At 38.3% G+C, this 21,464-nt stretch overlaps 1 protein-coding gene across 1 annotated transcript in view; it reads left to right on the top strand.

The window, feature by feature from the left end:
• The first annotated feature begins 2,966 nt into the window (after positions 1-2,966).
• Positions 2,967-21,464, top strand: part of NOVA1 (NOVA alternative splicing regulator 1) — a 158,062-nt gene continuing 139,564 nt past the window's right edge. The window contains 2 exon segments of the mRNA XM_037394814.1: positions 2,967-3,440; positions 5,291-5,434. Of these exon segments, the coding sequence (XP_037250711.1) occupies positions 3,305-3,440; positions 5,291-5,434 (280 nt within the window). The 5' untranslated portion in view covers positions 2,967-3,304.

Genomic DNA, 21,464 nt, shown 5'->3' with positions numbered 1-21,464 from the left:
TTGAAATGTTTATTATATGCAGCTCTTTGCTTAGTTAAGTTGAATTGTTACTATTTAACTAGTTGAGAGGCTAGTTATATAGATGTAAGTAACTTCTTCAAAGATGAACCAGTCTATTAAACTATAAAAAACCTACTTAGAGTTACCAGAAAAGTTGAAAAAGCTTGTCTTAGTGAGTCTTGGAAATAACGTACCGGGAAATTATTAAACAAAAGGCATTCTGTAGAGACAAGGGGAGGCACTTGTGAAACAGCTGTTGGTAAAGAAACAGACTAACGCAGGACAGACATCTGCTGAGTCTGAAATTAGGTTTCAGGATTACCACTTTTTCCTCTAAGCTTATGGAAGACAGATACACAAACAACATACACGCCGCTTATCATGTTAAAACACTTTCTTATTCTATGCTTTAATATTCCTGTTGTTAGGATGAAACAATACTTTTGTTTAAAGAATGCAATCAAGAAAATGTTTTATAAGCTAATTGGCGCTCCCAAAGGGAAGACTTGCAGGTGCTGACTCCAATCAGATCTGCCACATAATTAAAATTGGTGCAGGGGGCACAGTGAAACAGATGTGGTCTTAAAACCAGAGAATCGTTTGATTCAATGTTTCTACAGATGAATGGGACATATTCAGTGAGATAAAGGGAGCAGTGTTACAATTTATCCAGTTCTAGGCGGAAATTGACTCAAGATGGCTTCATTCGAACATTGTGGGGTTTTATTTTTTTCTTCAGATTTTTCTGTATGTCATTTGCTTAGTTTACAAATAAGAAGAGGCCTCTTAGGACTGATGACCCTAGAAACTGGACCTGAGATTTTCAAGTCATGCTGTGCTCTTTCTGGCTCACATACTAATTAAAATTCTTCAACTGGAACTTAGTAAAGAAAATGGAAGAGCTAGAACCAGTCCCCAGCTTGCTGTACCATAATTGTGTGAGCAACTGCCAAGGTAACAGAAGCCTAAAATTTTATTTCAGTCAGTAAACTAAGCAATTATGAGTCAGAGTATCTTAGATACAAAGGGTATATGATGAGTAAGAAAGTTCCATTTTTATACAATCATTTTTCTGACCATATATGCTATCAAATTGTTACTGAGTCTGCCACATCTATTTCATCTGCCTGTGAGGAGGATAGATATCGCATTCCTGGGACACAATTCCCAAGGAAGTAATTGAAAGTTTCCCATGTACAGTGCTGGATCGAGTTCTTAATTTGTGAATGCTTTCGGGCGGGAGCCTGCTCAGGCATTTAAGTGTCCGCATTTTAATATCCTATAATGCATTACATATCTGGCATATAAGTAGAGGTGATGTGCTGTATTATGTATCATACATTAAATTTGTATTTTAAGTACTAAAAATTGTTTGGGGGATTATTAATGGTAAGTGATTACTAAAACTAAGGCTGAGTCTCCCAGGGAGCTTAGAATGGAAATTGGATTTCGTCCACAAACAGGCAGGTTTCAAGCTCGCATAGTAAGAGGAATCGAGTCAGCAGCCATTCCACACACACACACATCAATACGAATTCAGCACCAAGCATGGTCTAAAGCCATCAACACACATTTCTCAATTTTGTACGGAATTGATGCTTTAATACTGACCACTACCGTTATGGTTGTATCGGTTTGATTTTTTTTTTTCCCCAAAGCCAATGAGTTCAAATAGCAAAGAGCTGAGTAAAAATGCTTCTATAACATGTCGACAATCCCCCCAAGCCCTCCCACCCCCACCCCGCTGCACCTTACAGCGTTTTAAGCTTCACCCGGAATAATTTGCGATCTGAACGCAGAAATAACCTTCGCCGCAGTGAAACACCTTTGGGTTCTCTACGAAATATTTACAGAAGAGGTGCCGCTCTGTGTCACATAGCTGCAGCTAGCCCGGCTGTCACAGCATAAAAATAACATCTTTATTATTTGCCCTACAAGCCTGCGCGAGGCCGCCCGGCGCGTCCCGGGCTCCCGGCGGTGGCGCTGCCCCCCGGCCGTTTCTCGCGGCGGCCGCCAGGCAGGGCCCCGGCCGCGGTGGTGCGGTCAGCCCCGACGAGGACATGTCCCCGCTATCCCGCAGCCTCCTCGGGCAATCTCAGCCGTCCTCCCACGCAGCTGCGGGCCTATGAGGCGCAGTGTGTAACCCAGGTGACGCCGCATGACGGCGGGGACCCTCCCGGGGCGGGAACCTGCCTCCACACACGCCCTCCCCGCCGCCGCCCCCCACCCCCCGCCGGCCGCCGCAGAGGTTAAGCCGCCCCCGCCTCCCACTCAACGGCTCTACCGCCCGCGGCCCGTGATTGGCTACACGTTTCAATCCCAGCCTCGCTCTCTTTTGTTCCGATTGGCCGAATCTCCCGCTTGTCTACGCGGGAAGCCCCGCCCATTTTTTATCCTGGCTTTCTCCCCCCACCCCCCACCCCCCCCCGCCTCCCCGGTACGTGCCCCCCCTCCCACGGCTCTAACCTCTCCTGCCTTTTGGGTTTCTGCGGCGTAGCCGAGGGTGGCGGCCCCAGGCCAGCCCGCCGCCCGTGCGCCCGGCGGCGGTGCTGGGGGAGGGCGGAGCGGCGCCGCACGGGCAGAGGTTCCCCCTCCTGCCCCCGAGCAGGCGAGCCCGTCAGTGAGGGAGGGCAGGCGAGCCCGAGAGCGGCGGGCAGCCGAGCCGCAGCGCCAGGCGCGGCACTAGGGCAGGCAGGGACGGAAGGGGGCTCAAAGGCAGCGTGAATCATCTCCCACTCACTCCCTCGCCCACCATTTACACCGCTCGCTCGCTCCCTCCCTCCTTCTCCCCCTCCCTCCCTCCCTCCTCGCCGCCTCAGTCTCACTCGTTCTCTCTCCCCTCCTCTCCTCTCCCACTCACTCTCTCCCCTCCTCTCTTCTCCCACTCACTCTGTCCTCTCCTCCTCCCGTCTCACTCTTTTCACTCTTTCCCCTCCTCCCCTCTCCCCCTTTCTCTTCCCTCTCTCGCCCCCCTCGTTTCCCTGTCTCCCTTCTCCTCATCTCCTGACACTGCACTGCAGCTGCTCCTCCAGCCCAGTCCTGCCCGCTTCCCTCCCTCCTTTCCCTTCCCTCCCCCCGGGTGCCAGATAAACAAGGCGCGCAGCATCCTCGACAACCCCGAGCCTAGCTCTACATTTTCGAAAAGGACAAGAGAACGGGACGAGCCCCCTCCCCTCCTTCTCCTCCTCCTCCTCCTCCTCCCCCTTCCCCCCCTTCCTCCTCCTCCTCCTCCTCCTCCCCCCTTCCCTCCCTGCCCCCCCACCACAGAAGGGAAGAGACAATTCTCCTCCGAGCAGCAGCAAACATGATGGCGGCAGCTCCCATCCAGCAGAACGGGACCCACACCGGGGTTCCCATAGACCTGGACCCGCCGGACTCCCGGAAAAGACCGCTTGAAGCTCCCCCCGAAGCCGGCAGCACCAAGAGGACCAACACGGGCGGTGGGTATATCCTCTGTCACCTCCCCCCCCCGCCCAACCCACCCACCTCCCCGCTTCCCTACCTGCCTGCCTGCCTGCCTCCCCCCCCTTCCCCCCCCCAACATTCCCATTTCTCTAATGTTATCATTCATCAAAATGGCGTCGGTTTTCAGCATCTACCAGTCTTTTTATTTAATATCCACGCTGGGGCTGCACAGCTGTGACCCTACGGAGACTAGGAGGGAGCACAAGGGGCTTCTGCAGCCCAGCTACCTCCCTCGCCCGTTTAACGATGGGCGAAAATAAATGGCAGCTGGAAGGAGACGGCAAACGCGCTTTCCTCCTTCCACATCCTCTGGGTCGCAAGTTGAATTTCAGCCTTGCCGTGCGTTTTCCTCCTCCTTGGCCTCGCTTCTATTGTCAGCGAATACACGGCGTGTTTGCCGTGCTGGGGGCGAGGGCTGGCTGGTGGCGGGGGGAGTCGCCGCTCGGCTGTGGGGACTCGGTAGTTAACATCCTGCTCTTCCTGGAGGAGATGAGTTATAACGGGACCAGCATCTCCTCTGTCCGTTTGCACTGGAGTCGTCATAACAATGCACCGAGGCAGAGGTGAATTTATTTGCCCAATATTAAGAGCAGCAGTCTGCCTGTACATAGTGCGTGGTTCAACCAGCTATGCTAATACGGGTGGGCACGACTGTCACACACAGGCACTTTTTTGAGACGCTTAGTCTCAGATGACAGAAGTAAGGTGAACTGGGATCGCCTTTTCTGCTTAGGGGAAAAAAAAATCCCAACTTTGTGAAACAGGTTTCATGATAAAAACCCATGCCAGTGGGACGTTGCCTTTATTACTGGGGAGAGCCTAAGTCTGGGGAGCCAGTGTACCCTTATTGCCTTGCACTTTTTCGGAGCCGGTTGCGGAAGGTCCTTAGACTTCAGTGTAGCTGGGTTTAGCAGTGGGATGAGGGCACAGACAATTGTGCAGTTGCCGAATCTGACTGGGAATCTTTTTTCTTTTCCCCCTCCATTCATTCTATATATTTTTTTCCCTGTTCCGATTGTGTGCTTTAATGCTAGTGGTGGGTAGAGGACTGGCATTGTCTATCTTGTCACCTTTTAAGTGTATTTAAAATAAGTGACTTAGGCTTTTGATCAATTGGGAAAAATTCTTCTTAATGTCCTTTAATTAATGAGCTTAAAAGAGATCATTGTCGCTTAAGAAGTGCTAAAGGAATACATCAGGATTACTTAGGCAAGTGATTCCATCCACACCATGTTGAGTTGTTTTCTTGGCAGTGGCTGAAATGCTTGGAATAAAACACCACATTTTGGGTGGGTTATTTGGTAGCAGAGTAGTGGTTTTGCTCACTTAAGAAGAATGCAGGCAATAGCTAATTGCTATTCTCATGTGTTTGCTAATGACAAACAAATAGCCCATCAGAATTTACAATTCATGCCTTTTTAGTTTTGACATTTCTTTTGCAGTATTTTCAAGCAAGGTTGTAGTTGTCACTAGTCACGTTTTTGTGCGGGGCTTTATTTTTTTTAAAGGGGTCCGATCATTTCTGTGTGCTGTGGTTACCATTGGGGAAAAAAATCCACCTTTGAAATATGGTTTGGATTTTATTCTTACTGTTTTATGGAATTAAGGAATCTATGTGGCTTCTTTAACTTGTTCAAAATAAATGTACATATTTTCAAATGTCAAAGGCATAGTCGAAACATGTCTTGTAGAATGACGCAACTGGTTAGATGTAAACGCATGAATTACTGTACGAGTTTAAAGATGTAACATTTTGTTTGTGGGTCTGGGGAGAAAAAATCAAAGTTTGTAAGCCATATTAACCATGCATATCTCAATTTTTCAGAGGATGGCCAGTATTTTCTAAAGGTCCTCATACCTAGTTATGCTGCTGGATCTATAATTGGAAAGGGAGGACAGACAATTGTTCAGTTGCAGAAAGAGACTGGGGCCACCATCAAGCTGTCCAAATCCAAAGATTTTTACCCAGGTAGGTGCAAAAATTAGCCAATTCTTTATTTTTAAATCTCAAGGGACGTATGTACATGTCGGTGTGTTTCATATATTGACAACTAAGCTTCCAGTGCAGCTGGAAGCATCATTTCTCAGAAAAGTATCTTACAAAGTGCAACAGTGAATATAAATGTTCTGTCTTGGTGTACTAAATGGACTGGGCACTAACTGCTTGAATTGTTTAAAGATGTTTACAATGTTTCTGCAAAAGGATATTTTCATTACCATTTTGATTGCTTTGTTTTTTAGTAAAAAAAAAAAATATCTAGCTTTAAGGAACCAACTTGACAGCTGGCGTAAAAATAATTGTTCGTTTGAAGTTTCCAGACATTGTAATGACAATTAAGCTAGAATGAGTAAAAATGAGAGGCCCTCTTAAAGAATGGGCCATTTACTTTAAATCCATTATGTACCTTCTTTCTGCTTCACTGCTTTGTTCACTGGCTCTGGAGTGAAGTAAAGAGGACAAGTGCTGCTCTTTAGATATTCTTTACATTATGTTTACCATGGTGGCAGGAGAATGTTATAGAAGTGAAATAATTCAGATGAATAAAGAATTGAGTATTTTGTATCAACTGTATTAATGCACAAGAATGAAGTTTTTTATGTTTGCGTATAACAATAATAAATACCTGATCTACCATTTCTCCTTTATAAGATTTCTGGAGAGGGAGTCTTACATAATAATATACAAGATTGTAGCTTCTGCAATTGAATAAACATTTTTTTTTTTTTCTCTAAAGATGAACAAATTAGCATTCTGTAATTGAACTTTGTTCTGGAGGACTTTTTAAAAACTGATGTAGAATAATAGCATACCTAACACTTTTTTTGGTGTTCTGGTTTTGTAATTTTGAAGAATAACTGGTGTTTAAAATTGATTTGACTAGCTGCTACCAGCTTTTTTTGTTGGAAAAAGAAGAGATACTTTGCATTTGATCTAGTTTACCAAGATGACAGAGTTCTACAAAATAGTGAAGTCAGTTGTTATGGATGTAAACAGAACACTACCACTGGAGCATCTGGCTTTCCCATCCTCTAACTTCAGTGTCGGGCAGGAGTGGATAATTTTTTATTAATGGACGGATTGTGGTGTATTTACAATGATGATTGCTGATGTGGAAATTTTAAAGCACCTGTTATACATCTCTTTAATGAATGTAGTTTATAATACTTAAATGTCAGAGGGTAAAGTGATGCATGTAGATTTTTCCTGTTGAAAGATACAAGTTATGAACTGATGGTTGTTGTCTTTGAGGGTTTTTTTTTTCTTTGTTTGTTTTTCTTTTTACTTTAGAGGTTAGAAAAAAAATAATCCTTTGTTTTGAAAGGTATGTTAGGGTGGAAAAAAATCAAAGTAGAACTCTCAAAACCCTTGGAAGAAATAAAAGCATTCAAAGGAGCCTGATTGCAGAATTAATAACATAATCGGAGTAAAGAGCCACAATAGTAAATTAAATTCACTGTCAATAGATGAAAATGAAATAGATTTTCTGCATTATACATGAGGTGGTATCAGATATGCAAGGATTTTACAGAAAATTGGTGTTTATGAAGAATATTCCAAATACCAAATTACATGCCTTTTCATTTTACTACAGTTTATTTACACTCACTTGGAAAGGACGCTCCAAAGATTATGTCTTTTGTTCAGTGCTCTAAGCATAATTCTTCTGTTTTCTGATTACATCAGAATTACATATTTTTTTGTGTAGCAAATTGTAAAGATACAGCAGTAGTAGGAGAAGAACCTTTGAAAAATAAAAATCAGCAAGCTAGAATGATGGGAGTAAAAATGTTTGTGACAGAAACACATTCTCTCTTAAAATCAGTAGTAGTAATATAAATAACTAGGGCAGGGAGGCTCAAGCAGTTTCAGTGTAACAGGTGCAGATGAAGTTTGAGTTTGACTTCATACAGTCTGCTTTGAATTTGCAGCCACGTTGTGTCATATAGGAAATGAGTGTTTTAAGGAAGTTGGTGACTGATTCCTGCTAAAATATGGAACAGGGATGAGAAATGGATTCCAGCATGGCTAGCTCTCGTTAGTCTTTCTGTTTGCGTTTGACCACCAGCCCATGGAATTTTCGGAGGTCCTGGCATTCCCTGAGCTGATGGCTTTTGGGTTTCTTCCAGACTGTTGTGCTCATATAACATTAGGGAATACAAACCTTGTGAAATAGCTAATATAAATACATGGTTTATTTTTTTTTTTTAAGTTTCTTAAACAATTATTCTGTTTTCCTAATAGAAGTTACGTAGTCTGTACTTCTGATGCTTGTGACGATAACTGTGTTTAATGTACGTTTCGCTATGGAATGTTCTCTTGCTGAAGCTTCTGTGAAACTTTTCTGTATTTCTGAAAAGTTTTAGCACAGTCTGAGTAAGTTGCTGTTTGGAAAGGAGGAAGTTGGTTGTAATACAGAAGTCATGAGTAGTTCCTATGATCTAATAGTGTTTTTTTTTTTTTTTCCTCTGTGATATAGGACTTCAGTATGCAGACTGATTTCTGTTGGAATTATTTTTGTGCATCAAAAGGTGACATAATTACTGAAGAATTATATGGCAGCTCTAATTACGAGAAATTGAAGGAAAAAACAGCTTTGCACTGAACATTTTAGTTTACAAAGTAGGAAGCAGTGTATGAATACATGACCGTCCACTACAGTCTTATTTTTTGAGTACACAATTCATTGTTCTCTTTTCAGGTTACCAGCTGACTTTTTCTAATTGTCTGGATTTCTGCGATTTAACTTTGGTTATTGTGCTTAGATTATTCCTGGTTCTTTTCTGTTCAGGCTTGTCCCCCTAGAATAGTGGAAATGAAATTAAAATGGCAAAATATGCCCTACTTTTAAACTAAATGGTGCTGATCCTTTCTGCAGAGAAGTACAGTGTGTATTGACTAGTGGGTTCTGGTCCAAAATTTAAATAAAGATGTAGCCATGGTACTTTAATATTAATTAATTGAACTTCATAAAGAAAGTGGCTATTCTGCGAAGCTGTTTTAATGTATGATTTTATTTGAATAATATAAAAAAGAGTATTTCTGTTATATTAAGCTCTCATTGTATTTGTTTCTTCATTCTGAATTATAGTGGGCGCTGGACTGAACACTGCTCTGGACATATGTATTTTTTTCCATTGCAAATGCTGGCGTGCACTCTTGCTTGCTTGCTTTCTCTCTCATGCAGTCTTGCTTGCTCTTTCTCTGCACTCCAGCCCTGATCTCTCACATACACACACAAACACACACACACACACAATTATGTTACATCGCATCATGTTGTTTATCTTGCAACAGGATCTTGCCTGGTCTGAACTTGGTGCTTGAGTGAATTTGAGCTCGGTCAGTGTTTTTCAATTTATTGGAATATGAAGTCATATGTGTACTGAAATTAGATCATATTAAGAGCAGAGATTAATAAAAACATAATTAAATGGGGACAAGTTTTTACCGCTTTTAACAATAGATTAGCTGTGTTGTTTTTATAGCAGATTTCTAATCAGTAGTGATGTAAATGTTTGGAGAATGCAAAAGGTGGGAGTTTCCTCCTCTGCCTTGTATAGAGAGTGTATGAAGTGCTGGGTGGCTATGTTACATTTTTACCAAGTGACTTTTATTTGAGATGTTTTGTGTTTGAATATCAGAGTTTTTTGAAACATGCATATATTATGGGAGGTAGTCTAGCTAATCTTTGTGCAGGTGCCCTTTTAAAGAGTCTCTTACCCTTAAAAACCTTTCAGACATGTTGAATGCGCAAGTAACAATTTATAATTAATAAGTTCGCTTTCTAGCTTCATTACTCCTATTAAACTGTTAGGAAGGGGGAAGATATAATATATCAAGCTTGGTTCACCATTATTATTTCCTTTATATAATAAAGGAATTGCCATGTTAATTTATAACTCTTAAAAAGTAACCTAAAGTGTAGCAGGGAAAAGAATATCTTTTACAAATCAGCACTTGAAATAACGTTGAAGTGAAATACCATTTTTTCATCTCTGGAAGAGAAAAAGAGTAATGGAGTTAGAAGCGAGAATGGTGTTAGTTACTAGCTGTCTGTTGTCATGGTTCTTTGAAGGTAGTTTTTCATACATTAGGAAATGCATCTCACTTATTCTTGATGCTTCTAATTTTTTCTGTAGTGTTAACATTAGCTAATTAGAGATTTCATAAATATATAGCTAAGATTTTCAGATTCTGCTGTAAACATTTACTTATATGGGTAACTGGGGATAATGGGACTGAGGAAATAAATAAATAGTGAGTAGAGATTTCAGAGGTGGAAGAGAGCTGTGTAGGTTTGTAAACTAATCACTGGAATCACCTATCTTTCTTCTAGTTTAAAAAAAAAAAAAAAAGACCAACTACCAAAACCTCCAAGTGTTGATTGCCAGCTGTTCAGAGAGATAATTCTCAGTTGGACAGTTGTCTGTTGCCTAGTTACTGGAACAGAATAAAAAAAAAAGTTAGCTTGCTAGCCAGCAGATCATTAGTATTTTACATTTAAAAGGAAGCTGAAACTGAGTATGTAACTGGGTATGATCTTGAGATTGTTACACATCTAACTCACCCAGTGTACAATCACTTAGCAGCTTCTCATTTGGGAGGCTTAGAGAAATTTTGAGTAGAAGTAGAAAATTTGCACTGATTTCTTCTACATGGAGGGACTTACTCATGTAAATGAGAATAAACTTTGACATAGTAGATGGCTTTAGTTTGCAAGAAAGAGCTTTGTCTTGTATAAGAATGGTTTAGAACAACTTGTGATAGATTTGGAAGGGTTAGTCTAACTTTCATAAATGATACAGATCGTATGTGCACTTGGTTGGCAAAATAACAAAGTGAGGATGGCTGTTGCCACAGGGAAATGCCATGTTTAGTAATTTTCAAGTTCTTTCTTGTGATTGATTTGTGTAGATGAAGGTGCTTCTAGTAACAGTATTTTTATTTTTATCAACTTGAGATTTCTGTAAAGCAATTATTCACTAAGAATATCTCTTTTCCATACTCTTACATTCTGGAAAAAAACCACCAACCCAACCCAAAACTTAAGAAAAATAGCTGGGGTTGATATGCACTGAAAATTTTAAATTTTCCTCTTTCACAAAGTCTAAATTTTCCATACAATGTTTTAATGGTATTTTGCAGAAAGATCAGAGTTTTAATGGATGTTTGTCAGAACATAGGTCTTGGAGCTAATCTTCAAAAAATAGAAACAGGAAATGTCTGAATCTCTTAATTGTTTTCATCTTCTCCCTCATGCAGTAAAATAAACTATTCTTGCTTTTCTTAATGGGTGCAACCTGTAACAAGCAATACTTTTTTCAAATATTCTTTGATCTTTGTGATTAATTAATTGCATTAACTTAGATATTGCCCTCAGTAGTTGACCACGGAATTTATTTTATCAGTGATCAGTAGCTTTTTGTCTAGGGGAGAAAACCTTGGATTTAGTGAATTTATCAGACTGGCTTTTAGAAATAGAGCATAGAGGGATTTGGAGGAGGGCTTATACCTGACCGCTGTCTCATTTCTGTCTTGGGACACAGCCCTAGCATAAAGTGACGTCTGTAATGATCTGACTGGCAAACATCGCTCTGGGACTCGTCCTCGTGTCCTGCAGCAGGCACAGTCAGCTTTGCAGTCCATCTTAAAAAGAGTTTGTTTTGAAAAATTGATCAGTAGGACAGTGGGAGTTAATGACTTGGTGAGGAGTATGATAGTTGTCAGTTGCCCAGTGCTGGAATGCTGCAGGTAATTGGGCTGGACTAGTGAGAACTGTGGCAGTGTGCTTCTCACGTTGCACTGCAGCTGCTGTTGATCTTAATTAATCTGACCCTTAGAGGCTGCAGTGTCATGGTATAAAACGCAATATATTACAAAGGAAAAGGCTGCTTTTTCGACTCTTATTGATGGTCATGTTTCGAGGTAGGCCTTTGGTTTTTCAATTAGATTTGTTTGACACTAGCATAAAATTCTTAATGTACTTTCAGTCTAAAACTAATACGTTTTTCCTGCTTATCAAATCTGTGGAGTAATGAAGCTGACATAACGGTGACATTTCAAAAACATGTTTAATAGATATAACAAAAATATTTGTGTTTATTCTGACAATAGATACAGTTGTCTGTAAATAGAGTTACATTGTGTCTGGTATGAATTTCTGGTGTACTGCAGTGTGCTCTGTAGTGGGGTATGCTTGGTGCTTGTGCTGTCTAGCTCAGGCTTGTGATTCTTTTAAGGCTTTCTGGCAACATGGAAACTTGGTATTTGACAGTTGGAATAAATGAGTGTGCTGTGCATGTGCGAGACTATTAATTTACTGTGGATGTACTCCTACCTTCTTCCTGACTGCATGACATGGCTTTAGGAAACTACCAGGTTCCTTACATTCACTCTGGTATTCAGGGCCATTCTGTCTTTCCGCCCCCCAAAGGGAACACCAAACCAGAGTTTAGCCTACAGAGTTTCTAAATGTTACGTTACAGACTGTTCCATCTTTTTTTTTGTTTTGATTTCAGGGGTGTCTGTATCCCAGTTTGTGATTATTCATAGCATTATAAGGCTTAACTACATTGCTTGTATTTCACTTTACAAACAGAGACAGGATTGTCAGGATACTCTGCTTTAAATTTCCCCCATATTTGGTAGACATACTAAGTATTCTAATGCGTAATAAATTTATGATTATCTAAATTCCCATCCCCCATATTAACTTGTTTTCACTTTAATGTATTTGATAGTTAATTATGGTTGAATCTGACTGGAGTTCACTTAATATTAAATGTGCTGTTCTTGATTATAGCTAGGCATTAAAATTCATTTGCAAGTTCTTAACTGGTCTGATTGAAATGTTAGTTTAAGACAGTGTTTGGAAACACGTCTGTGGAAGTCAGCTCCCAACTGTACAATGCTAACATGCTTTTGTAACTTTTGAATATGAATTTATCACTCTCTGCCTGAGCTAGTTATGAGCAATACTATTATGCATTGCTCTTCTTGACTTCTGAATTGCAATAAATTTTGTGTAAGGTTTAAGTGTTCTGCATAATTGATGGACAAAATTAAGTCTCCTTCATAAAAGGCCAGAGAACATAGGTTGACGTAAGAAATAGCTGATGTAAATAACTGGCTGTGTGACCAGAAACCACTTGAGAGAATAGTGTATCAGGGACCAGGTTTAAAGTTATACATTGGTGATATGAATGATCAGGGGTCAGATCCCTTGTAAGTGAGGAAGAGATGTTCTTGTCAACTTACTTATGTGAAAGTGATTATGTAACATTAGCATTTGTTGGATATGAAGAAGCATGATTCTCAGACAAAATTTCGTATTTGCCTGGTCTTGTAGGTTTTGATTGTGGAAAGACTAAACATCTGTTTTTCATCATTGATCTCTCACTGCATCCTGCAGGGCCTGTCATCTCAGCATTGACAGGATCAGATGAAAAATACAATCGATGTGTTGACATTTTTTTGAGAATCACTCAGGTAAGATTACTTGTTATACAGAACTACAGTGAAATTCATGGCTGCTGCTAATGTTTCACCAGTTGGAGCCTTTGCATTCTCAATCATTAATTAAATTAGATACTGAGGTTCTCTGCATGTTCCCTTGTTTCTATTTTAAAAGCACTTTTTGTGCCTTGCTCTGTGCCATTTAACTCTCTTGTAATTTCCCACATAAAGAGCTTCACACATTTGTACTATTTTCCCCCACTTCATAGAGTGGCACCTGTTTGCTTGAATCAAGAACCATAGTGCACACGTCCAAAGCTCTTGGAAGATTTGTATGTACATGTATTTATTTTATTTTCAAGTAGTGACTTTAGTTCTTTTTAGACTCTTCATTGGCAATATGGGGAAGAAAATTCTCTGTAGAGAACCAGATAATCAGAGGCAGCAGCAATTTACCGTCTTCCTAGTGTGTTCTAAATTCTGATTTTCAAACTGCACATGAAAAATTACCTATTTAACTGAATATACAACTGTGGAGTCTTTCTTTTGATAACATAAAGTATTGACTATATTTATACTTCATTTGTATGATGTCATCCACTGGAAAATTAGGAAACATGTTAGGCACATGTCCATTCAGTTGGCTTTGTTGAGCATCCAGTGTGCTTATGGAATTAAGACTGTATCAGAGTGCATTCCCAAAGAGTTGGGGAGTGAGATATCATGGCTGTGAGGGAAGGGGGAGGAAAGACCGTTTGGGCCATATGCCGAGTTGGCTCATGATCTAGCTGAGGTTTACATTTTGTCCCCATCTGTAACCTGGTGTTTGGAAAAGCCAGTGTAGGTAAGTTAGTATGTAGTAGTAGCAGCACAGCAGCAGCAATTCAGGTGCTGCAGCGGATACTGTTTTGCCAGCAGTATTGAACTTGAGTTATAGAATATTTATGTTTTATTGTAATCTGGCAGCCTGCCAACAGTTTTTCTGAGGAACACCAAAAAAGAAAAAAAAAGGAAATAGGTGGTTTTTTAGCAGTTTATTGACCTGGATTTGAAGAAAACTTCTGTGGAACAAGAGAGGCTCTTCTGGCATTCTGTCTGTGCTGATTTTCAAAGGTCGCAATGAAATGCTGCTACTGGATGCCTTAAAGCTTTATAAAAATGATCTGTTGCAATGAGAAGTGTTAGACATAGAACATGTATGGAGGTTTTTTTCTGTCTTGCATGTGTGTGCACACTTCATTCTTTGTATGTCTCCTACTTACTGTATTAGATGAACACTTGGTGACTCTGTCAATCTAAAGTAAAAATTGGATTCCCCAGGAACTCCTTGTAATTATATCACTTCCTAACTTCTGAGTATTTTACTGTGCAGTGCAGCACACCTAGGCCAGGTTTTGTTGAGATAACTCTTCCTCAAGCAGAGTATGATTTCCTGCATAGTGAAATGCTAAAAAAAAAAAAAAGTGCTAACTTTACGAAGTGGTTTTTTTTTTTTTTTAAGGGATATAAGCTTTTGTATTTTTGTTTAGGTTGGTAATGCCAAGTGCTCATCTAGTATTTGCACTGCTTTTAACAATAATAAAATATGTACTTAATAATTTTATAAGCTGTCTAGTTCTGTATGGATCTACATTTATGAGTAGCTGTTCTACATGTGCCAACATGACACGTTAAATGAATAACAATTTTTGATTAATTGATCCCAAATAACCAGAAAGAAGATGGGACAGTTTTGTGTGGTAAGCGGGTAGTCTTAGAATTGGACAGGAAGGAACCTCTATAAAAAGGAATTTTCCTTATGTAGCCAATAGCTCTTCATTTTACTTGAGTTCATCATGATTTGTTTCCCTGAATAACTAGAATTTAGAAGAAGGAAACAAATTGTTCCTCAGAAAGCCAGATTTTATATCAGTTGTTAAACCCAGTATTTTTAAGTGTATGTAGAAATCCACAGGTAATTTTTAGCCTCAGAGCTTTACTGTTACACGTTCTTGATGAGAAAAATGGATCAAATGGGCAGTTACATTTATCCTCCTTTAGGATTCCTGTACCTTTTAGAAACAAACACTCCTCACTTTAAGCCAAGTTTTATAACCTTCTAGTTTTAAAGACAAAGAACGGATAGTAGTAGCAAGGTCAGTATTTGAGAGTTAACGTATTTATACCTAGTTAATTTTAATTTTTGTTTCAGTTTTTAAATGGTACTTTGTTGAATAGTAGCTAATAATCTCTTGTTTCTGTATTATCTTTTCCAATGGCTGTTGTTTTTGATAGTACTTATTATTTGAAAGAGTGTGGCTTTTGACATCCAGAAGTAGTTCCAGTTCTGTCCTTCACACTTCATTAGCCTTAGCACTTCCTGATTTGGAGGGTGTAGACATGAGAAGGGCACAGAATTTAGTCATCCATAATTGTAAAAGTATCCCCTTGATTTTCCCCTTCAACACACACACATATACTCAGAATGAGGAAAAATAAACTCCTTGTTCATCTACTTTCTGTCCGTTTTTTTTCGATGTAATAACTTACATGGTGCCTAAATGGCGACTTGTTAAGTTTCATCTTGTAAAATTCTTTTTGTGCATTTTCTTTTTTTAAAGAATTTTGTACAATTGTAAAATTTTAAAATTTTGTAAATTTTGGCAGCTTTGTATTGGATGTCTGAAGACCATTGATTTTTTTCATTATTTATTTTTCTTTAAGTATTTGTCTTTTCAGTAGAATAGCCAGCTCTGATTTGGTGCCTTGTTTCTCCCAATACAAACTTCCAGAAATTATGACAATTTACTTAAGTGTTGGGGTATTTCAACTGTAATTAAAACTTAATAACCTTTTTTTTTTAATAGGTGTATAGTCAAATGGACTTCTAAGATAATGCAGGGATTTTTTTTTTTTTTTTCTGTAAAGTGTTATTGCATAGGAGACCAGAATAGGTGATTGTAATGCTCTCAGTAGTTTTAAGCATGAAGATGTCTTAATGTGGATGGGTTTTCCCCACCAAAGATTCTATGAAGGCAAAACTAAGAAGCATGCAGGGCTTTTGGTGTAAATTACTATATACATTAATAGCACTGTTTTTGTGTGATGAAGTTTTTGTATTGTAAAGTATGCTTACTTTGGTGGTGCAGATAAGCTGATGATGGCTATCTGATATTCAAGTCAAGTGTACTTAAAAGTGTTTCAGGAGTAATGTAAATGTCATATTTGTAGTATGGTCTACTTCAATAGGTCTGGAAAGAGGTGTAATGTTGCAATGCAAAATTAGAGGAGAAAGTGCTACTAATAGTTATCTACTGAATGCTAATGCAGATTATTGGCAAACAAAGGGAGAATGATGGTATGTGTTGCTTGAAGTGATCCCAGTATAAAGAAACAGATGCGGAACTGTAGTGCACATTCAGATCCATAGATACTCTGTAATCCTTGTAGGTAAGTTTCTATGTAGAGGGAAAGACCAAGATACCTTAGGGCATTTGAGTAGACTTTATCTCTCTATATTGAATCATTTTTAAAGTTTTACTCTGCTTTAAGCAGGTTCTGTTGTGTTAATCCCTTTAGAGTGCAACAGTTTTCACATAGCATTTAAGTGCTGTGTTCTAAGGGTATTATCACTTCCCCAATTTTTCTCCCTTGCTCAAAAGCAAAATATGGTTTTCATACTGTATTTCTGTACAGATGTTTTTACTAGCATCATCCTCTTCAAGGTGTGGAATGTTCCCTATGTTTGCCCCCTTCCATGGGGCAAATTGAGGAATGTTGCTGGACAGGTCATCTTACAAATGCTGAAGATGGTTAGAAAGAGATATTTAATCCAAGAAACGCTATGTGTATGCTGATTATTTAGGAAAAGGCCAGTGATTTCAATTTTTAATCTTCCATTTATTTTTTAGAGCTTCCAAGTTTTCCCTCTACAAACCTTTACATTCTGTATCTCAGAGTAGTAGTTCAGCATATTATAAGCACTGGAAAATTTGTAGTTTATTTCATAAGCAGTTTAACATGCATCTTCTTTTTTGCTTCCACTTTTATACTTGAAGTTCACAATGGAAATTCTGGCAGTAAATTATAACCATCACTCTGTCTGAATTCAGATTGTGTGGTAGGTAAAACTTACCATTTTTAAATAGGGTGAAGATTTTTTTGAGTAATCAAAACCTGACAAATTGTTTTCTATTCGATTTGCTCGAGATCAAATATTCCACTGAAGCTGAGCATTTCTTGAAGCTGTCCGAGCCCTTTATGTATGCGGGTTAGTACAGTTAGTTAGTTCTTCCATCTTGCTGCTGCTGATGTTGTTACTTTCAGCAAAAAGGGATACATGTTATTTTTCTTGCCCCTTAAGCATAAGGGCTGAAAATGAGAATTTCTTTCCTATTTGCTACTGCCTCCCAAGAAACTGAGTGGAGATACTCCTACAAAGGCAGCAAAATTACCAGCAGTTTCTATATACAAACATTAGACTCGGGTAAGTGCTGAATTTACACAGGGTAGAATATGTATCCAGCCTATGCAGTCCCATATTAGTGTGTTTTCACATAGGGATAGATGAATAGTAGTGTATAATAAAAAAAATAACTAAAAATCTGTATATGTTTCCAATTTAGGTCTTTTGTTAAAAGACTTCTTTCTAAGGGTTTTCCTTGTTCTAGCAAAGGAATGTGTTTTTTACTGGTGCTCTTTTATGGCAGTTAACGTTTATTGCTGTTTTTACCTTTGAGGAGGGATGTTTCTCACAGTTTTCTAGCTTTGCAAACAATTGTAACTGAACCTTTGTCAGCTGAATAGAGCTGTTCGAGTCTGTATTTGGAGATGTCTGCCTTCTATATTCAGTTTTAATACAGTCAAGTAAATGATGAATACAGGAATCTTATTTGATCTTATCTGATTTGATATCTTATTTGAGGATCATGTATGATGCCTTTTCAGTTCTAAACAATGTTTGTAAAAAATAGGTATATAATACAGATTATCAATATGAATTTGCCAAATATACATTTTCTCCCCTTTTGGGGTAAGAGTTTTATAGCCAGTTCTTTTAGTTCATGGTCTCTTTGCAAGAAAAATTACATTGTTTTAAAAGTTCCTTTCAATTTTTAATGCAGAAATGCAACCCTTTACTAATGCCAAAAACAGGACAAATGATAAAACCAGTGTATATAATCAATGATGTTTTGTAATTGCCTCATTCTTTGGCTTTGCTTAAGAACAGGGTTGGATTTCCTGATATTAGAAGAATGATTCTGCATCTTTATGTATGAACTGGCTTTTTAATATAGTTGTACATCTGTTCAGTAATTCTGTGTAGGAAAATACTGGGTTTATGTTAATGTATGTCAGTCTTGGTAAAAGGTCCATTTTGAAAGAGAAGCATTAGCTCTAATCCAGATTCAGTTACAAATCCTCTTGAAACTAAACATTTTCTAGAATCTGTTTCCATTTGCAAATAATTACTCATTACAAGCATTATTTTTTTCTTTTGTTCCAACATATTTATTTTAGTTTAGTTTTGAAAGGTAGAAATAAAAATTTGTGAAGTTATATGGGCCTAACGATTATCAAAAAATATCTAAACATTTAGTGGGAAGAATTCTGTAATTGAAATTCTGCTCTGAAATATTAAAAGGCCCAGATAAACTTCCTAAAAATAAATTCTAAAAAAATACTGGCATTTTGACATAAAATAGTAGTCATGAAGTCATTGCCCTATTTTTGTTTATTATTACATAAAATGTTTTGACTCATCTTTTAGAAGGGTTTTTTGGACTTTGTATCAGGGAGGAGACTGATGAAGTATGTATGGAAGAAATCAACTATACACACCATTCTGCTTTTCAGTAATGAAAAAAGTTGGAATACGTTGGGTTTTCCTATCTTCTGGATAGTCCAGTTGGTTACACAACTCTATTCTTTTAAAAATATTGCCCTGATTTGTTTATTGAAAATGAAAATCTAAAATAATGGTTTCATTTAGTGTTCAAGTTCTAATGACTTTAAAATTATTTCAGCAAAAAAAAATGAAATGCTATTTTTGCATGTGTTTAATTTGAGCTTAATAGAAACCATCTTTAAGGGTAATAGCAGATTCAAGGACATGATGCTTATTTAAAAACAAACAGGAAAATAAAACAGGGAGGCACTTAAACTTTTGAATGCTTGTATTTGTAATGTAATCTGTTTTTTTAGAATTATACAGTATATTCAAGTATATTGATATTGTCTGCTTTCTGTTGAAATAATTTGTCAAAAATACTGCCTACAATTTGCAAGAACTTTGAGGGAGAGAGTGGAAAATGCATTTAGTGACTAAGTGGTGTGTCTTTACCTTTATTTTGTGTTCCTGAACGAGAGGCAAAAGTATTTGGAATGACGGCTACATAGTTATATAGCTACTAAGGTGTTAATTGTTTCCATGAGCTTTTTTTTTTTTATTAATAAAAATACATGGTCTTTTTTTTTAGTTGAAAAAGGAGATATTAAGATCATATAATGCATCATGGTAATTGTGTGAGCTTTTTGCTTATTTACACAAAGAAACATAAAAAAAATAAAATCCCTCTGAACAGCTGAACTGACACTAAGCACCAGCTGGAGAATCTGAAATCAAATATTGTAGGGCATGATTTGTATTGAACTGCAATTAGAATATATGATTCTGCAATAGCAATTGTTCTGTGTGAGGTCAAATTGCATATGAAGAAGGAACACAAGTGAGGTCTGTCTTCACTGCAACTGATGTCTGCACACGTGCTATTTCACAGTATTTTTTAATCGCATGCAAAACTGGAAGAATGACTAACTTGATTGTTTTATTTGTCCATTGTCAATTAAGGCTTAGTATGTCAGTAGGTGAATTAAAGACTTAAAAGGAAAAATAAAAATAAAAAATGCTATCTTTGAGAAACTTATTCCTAGTTTTAAAATTAATTTTGACCCTTAACATTTGACCGATAAGAAAGCTAAAAGCATTACTAAAACACTCAACATACTTGTTCTAATGTTTTTGGTTGGGTTTTTTTTTGACATGTAGTGCACCGCATGTTAAAAATACGGTATTGACCTACTGGTAGTATAAAAGATAGAATTTTCTGTTTTCAGATAAACCAGTGCATTTTGACACATTGTTTAAAAACTAGAACAGCTCTGCTTATGAAAACACAAACTGTGATAATTAGATTGATAAGCCATATGTGGTAGTTTAAGCTGGCATATATCTCAAATGGCATGTTTAATGTACTGTATTAGTGGAATTAGTAATTTTACAGCTGAAAGCTGTTAATTCTTTTTTACTGATTCCCTCTCATGAAGCTGTAGGTAATGATGGCAGACCTTTTTCTTTGCAAAGCCCTGCTTCTGATAACTTAAAACGTAGTTATAAACTGCTGTATTTTTAGTGGAATCTTTGACTAGTGTGTTGCCTATAATTTTTTAAGTTTTTCTAACTATATAAGAATTCTAAGACTTTTAAAAATAGTGATACAGTTAGTATTGAAATTGAGGGATAGTCAGAATGTTTGCTGTAATAAAATGTCTATGAGAAAAGAAGAAAAGTCTGTTTTTTACATATAGCTTGTCTTTCTTGGTGCACAAGTTCCCTCACTTTTTAAGTTAAGGCAAAAAAAAATAAATGTCAACTACCTAAGCAGCTGAGAATTGTTAATCATGGTTAAAACCCTCACACCTGGCATTTCCACACTGTGTAGCTATGTAGAAATCACTGGTCACACATGACAAGTGTCAAGGGAGGAAAGTTAACACTTCTGAATCCAGCTGGGTGTGTCTGGGATGGAGTTAATTTTTTTTTTTTCACAGCAACTAGTATGGTGCTAGGTTTTAGATTTGTGACCAAAAAAAGTGTTGACGATACACTCATGTTTTAATTGTTGCTGAACAGTGTTTGCACAGCTGGGAAGGCCGCCTGGTTTTCTGACTGCCCACCCTGGCAGAGGGAGTACATTGGGTGTGCCCAAGAAGTTGAGAGGGGACACCACCAGGCAGATGACCTGCACTGTCTAAAGCTATTCTGTGCCATACAATGTTGTCCTAGTAAGTGGAGGGGAAGCGGGTTTTAGGTAGTGTTTTGGTCAGGCAATAGTTGGGCAAGCCATCTACCCATTGGAGGTGGTGAGAGATTACCTTTGCATAACGTTGGGGTTTTTTTTCTTCTTCCTCTTTTCCTTTACTTATTAAACTGTGTTTTATCTTATCCATGATTTTTCTTGGTTTTGCTTGTCCTATTTTCTCCCCCCATCCTGCTAGGGGGAGAGGAGGGTAGCAGATGAGGAGGTTTGTGGGTTTAGCTGTGTTAGCCAGGGTGAGCCCACCACAGAGATTATTAACCTTATTGTGTTGTCTAAACATTTTTCCTTACTAAAAATGTAGCGTGTGTGTGTAATAAATAAATAAATCACTCAGTTTGGTCTTGGTATACTGGCAGACACTACTAAGAGTTACTAAAATAAATTGAATTTACAGCTTTTGATGCTGCTTAGGTCCTCATCCATGTTCCCTTACACAGGTCATTCTTGGGGTGCTTCTAGGTTGA

This window comes from Falco rusticolus, chromosome 7 (genome assembly GCF_015220075.1).
Source record: "Falco rusticolus isolate bFalRus1 chromosome 7, bFalRus1.pri, whole genome shotgun sequence".
Classification (NCBI taxonomy): domain Eukaryota; kingdom Metazoa; phylum Chordata; class Aves; order Falconiformes; family Falconidae; genus Falco; species Falco rusticolus.
Note: the sequence above shows the minus strand (reverse complement) of the source record. Positions and strands in the feature narration are given on the sequence as shown.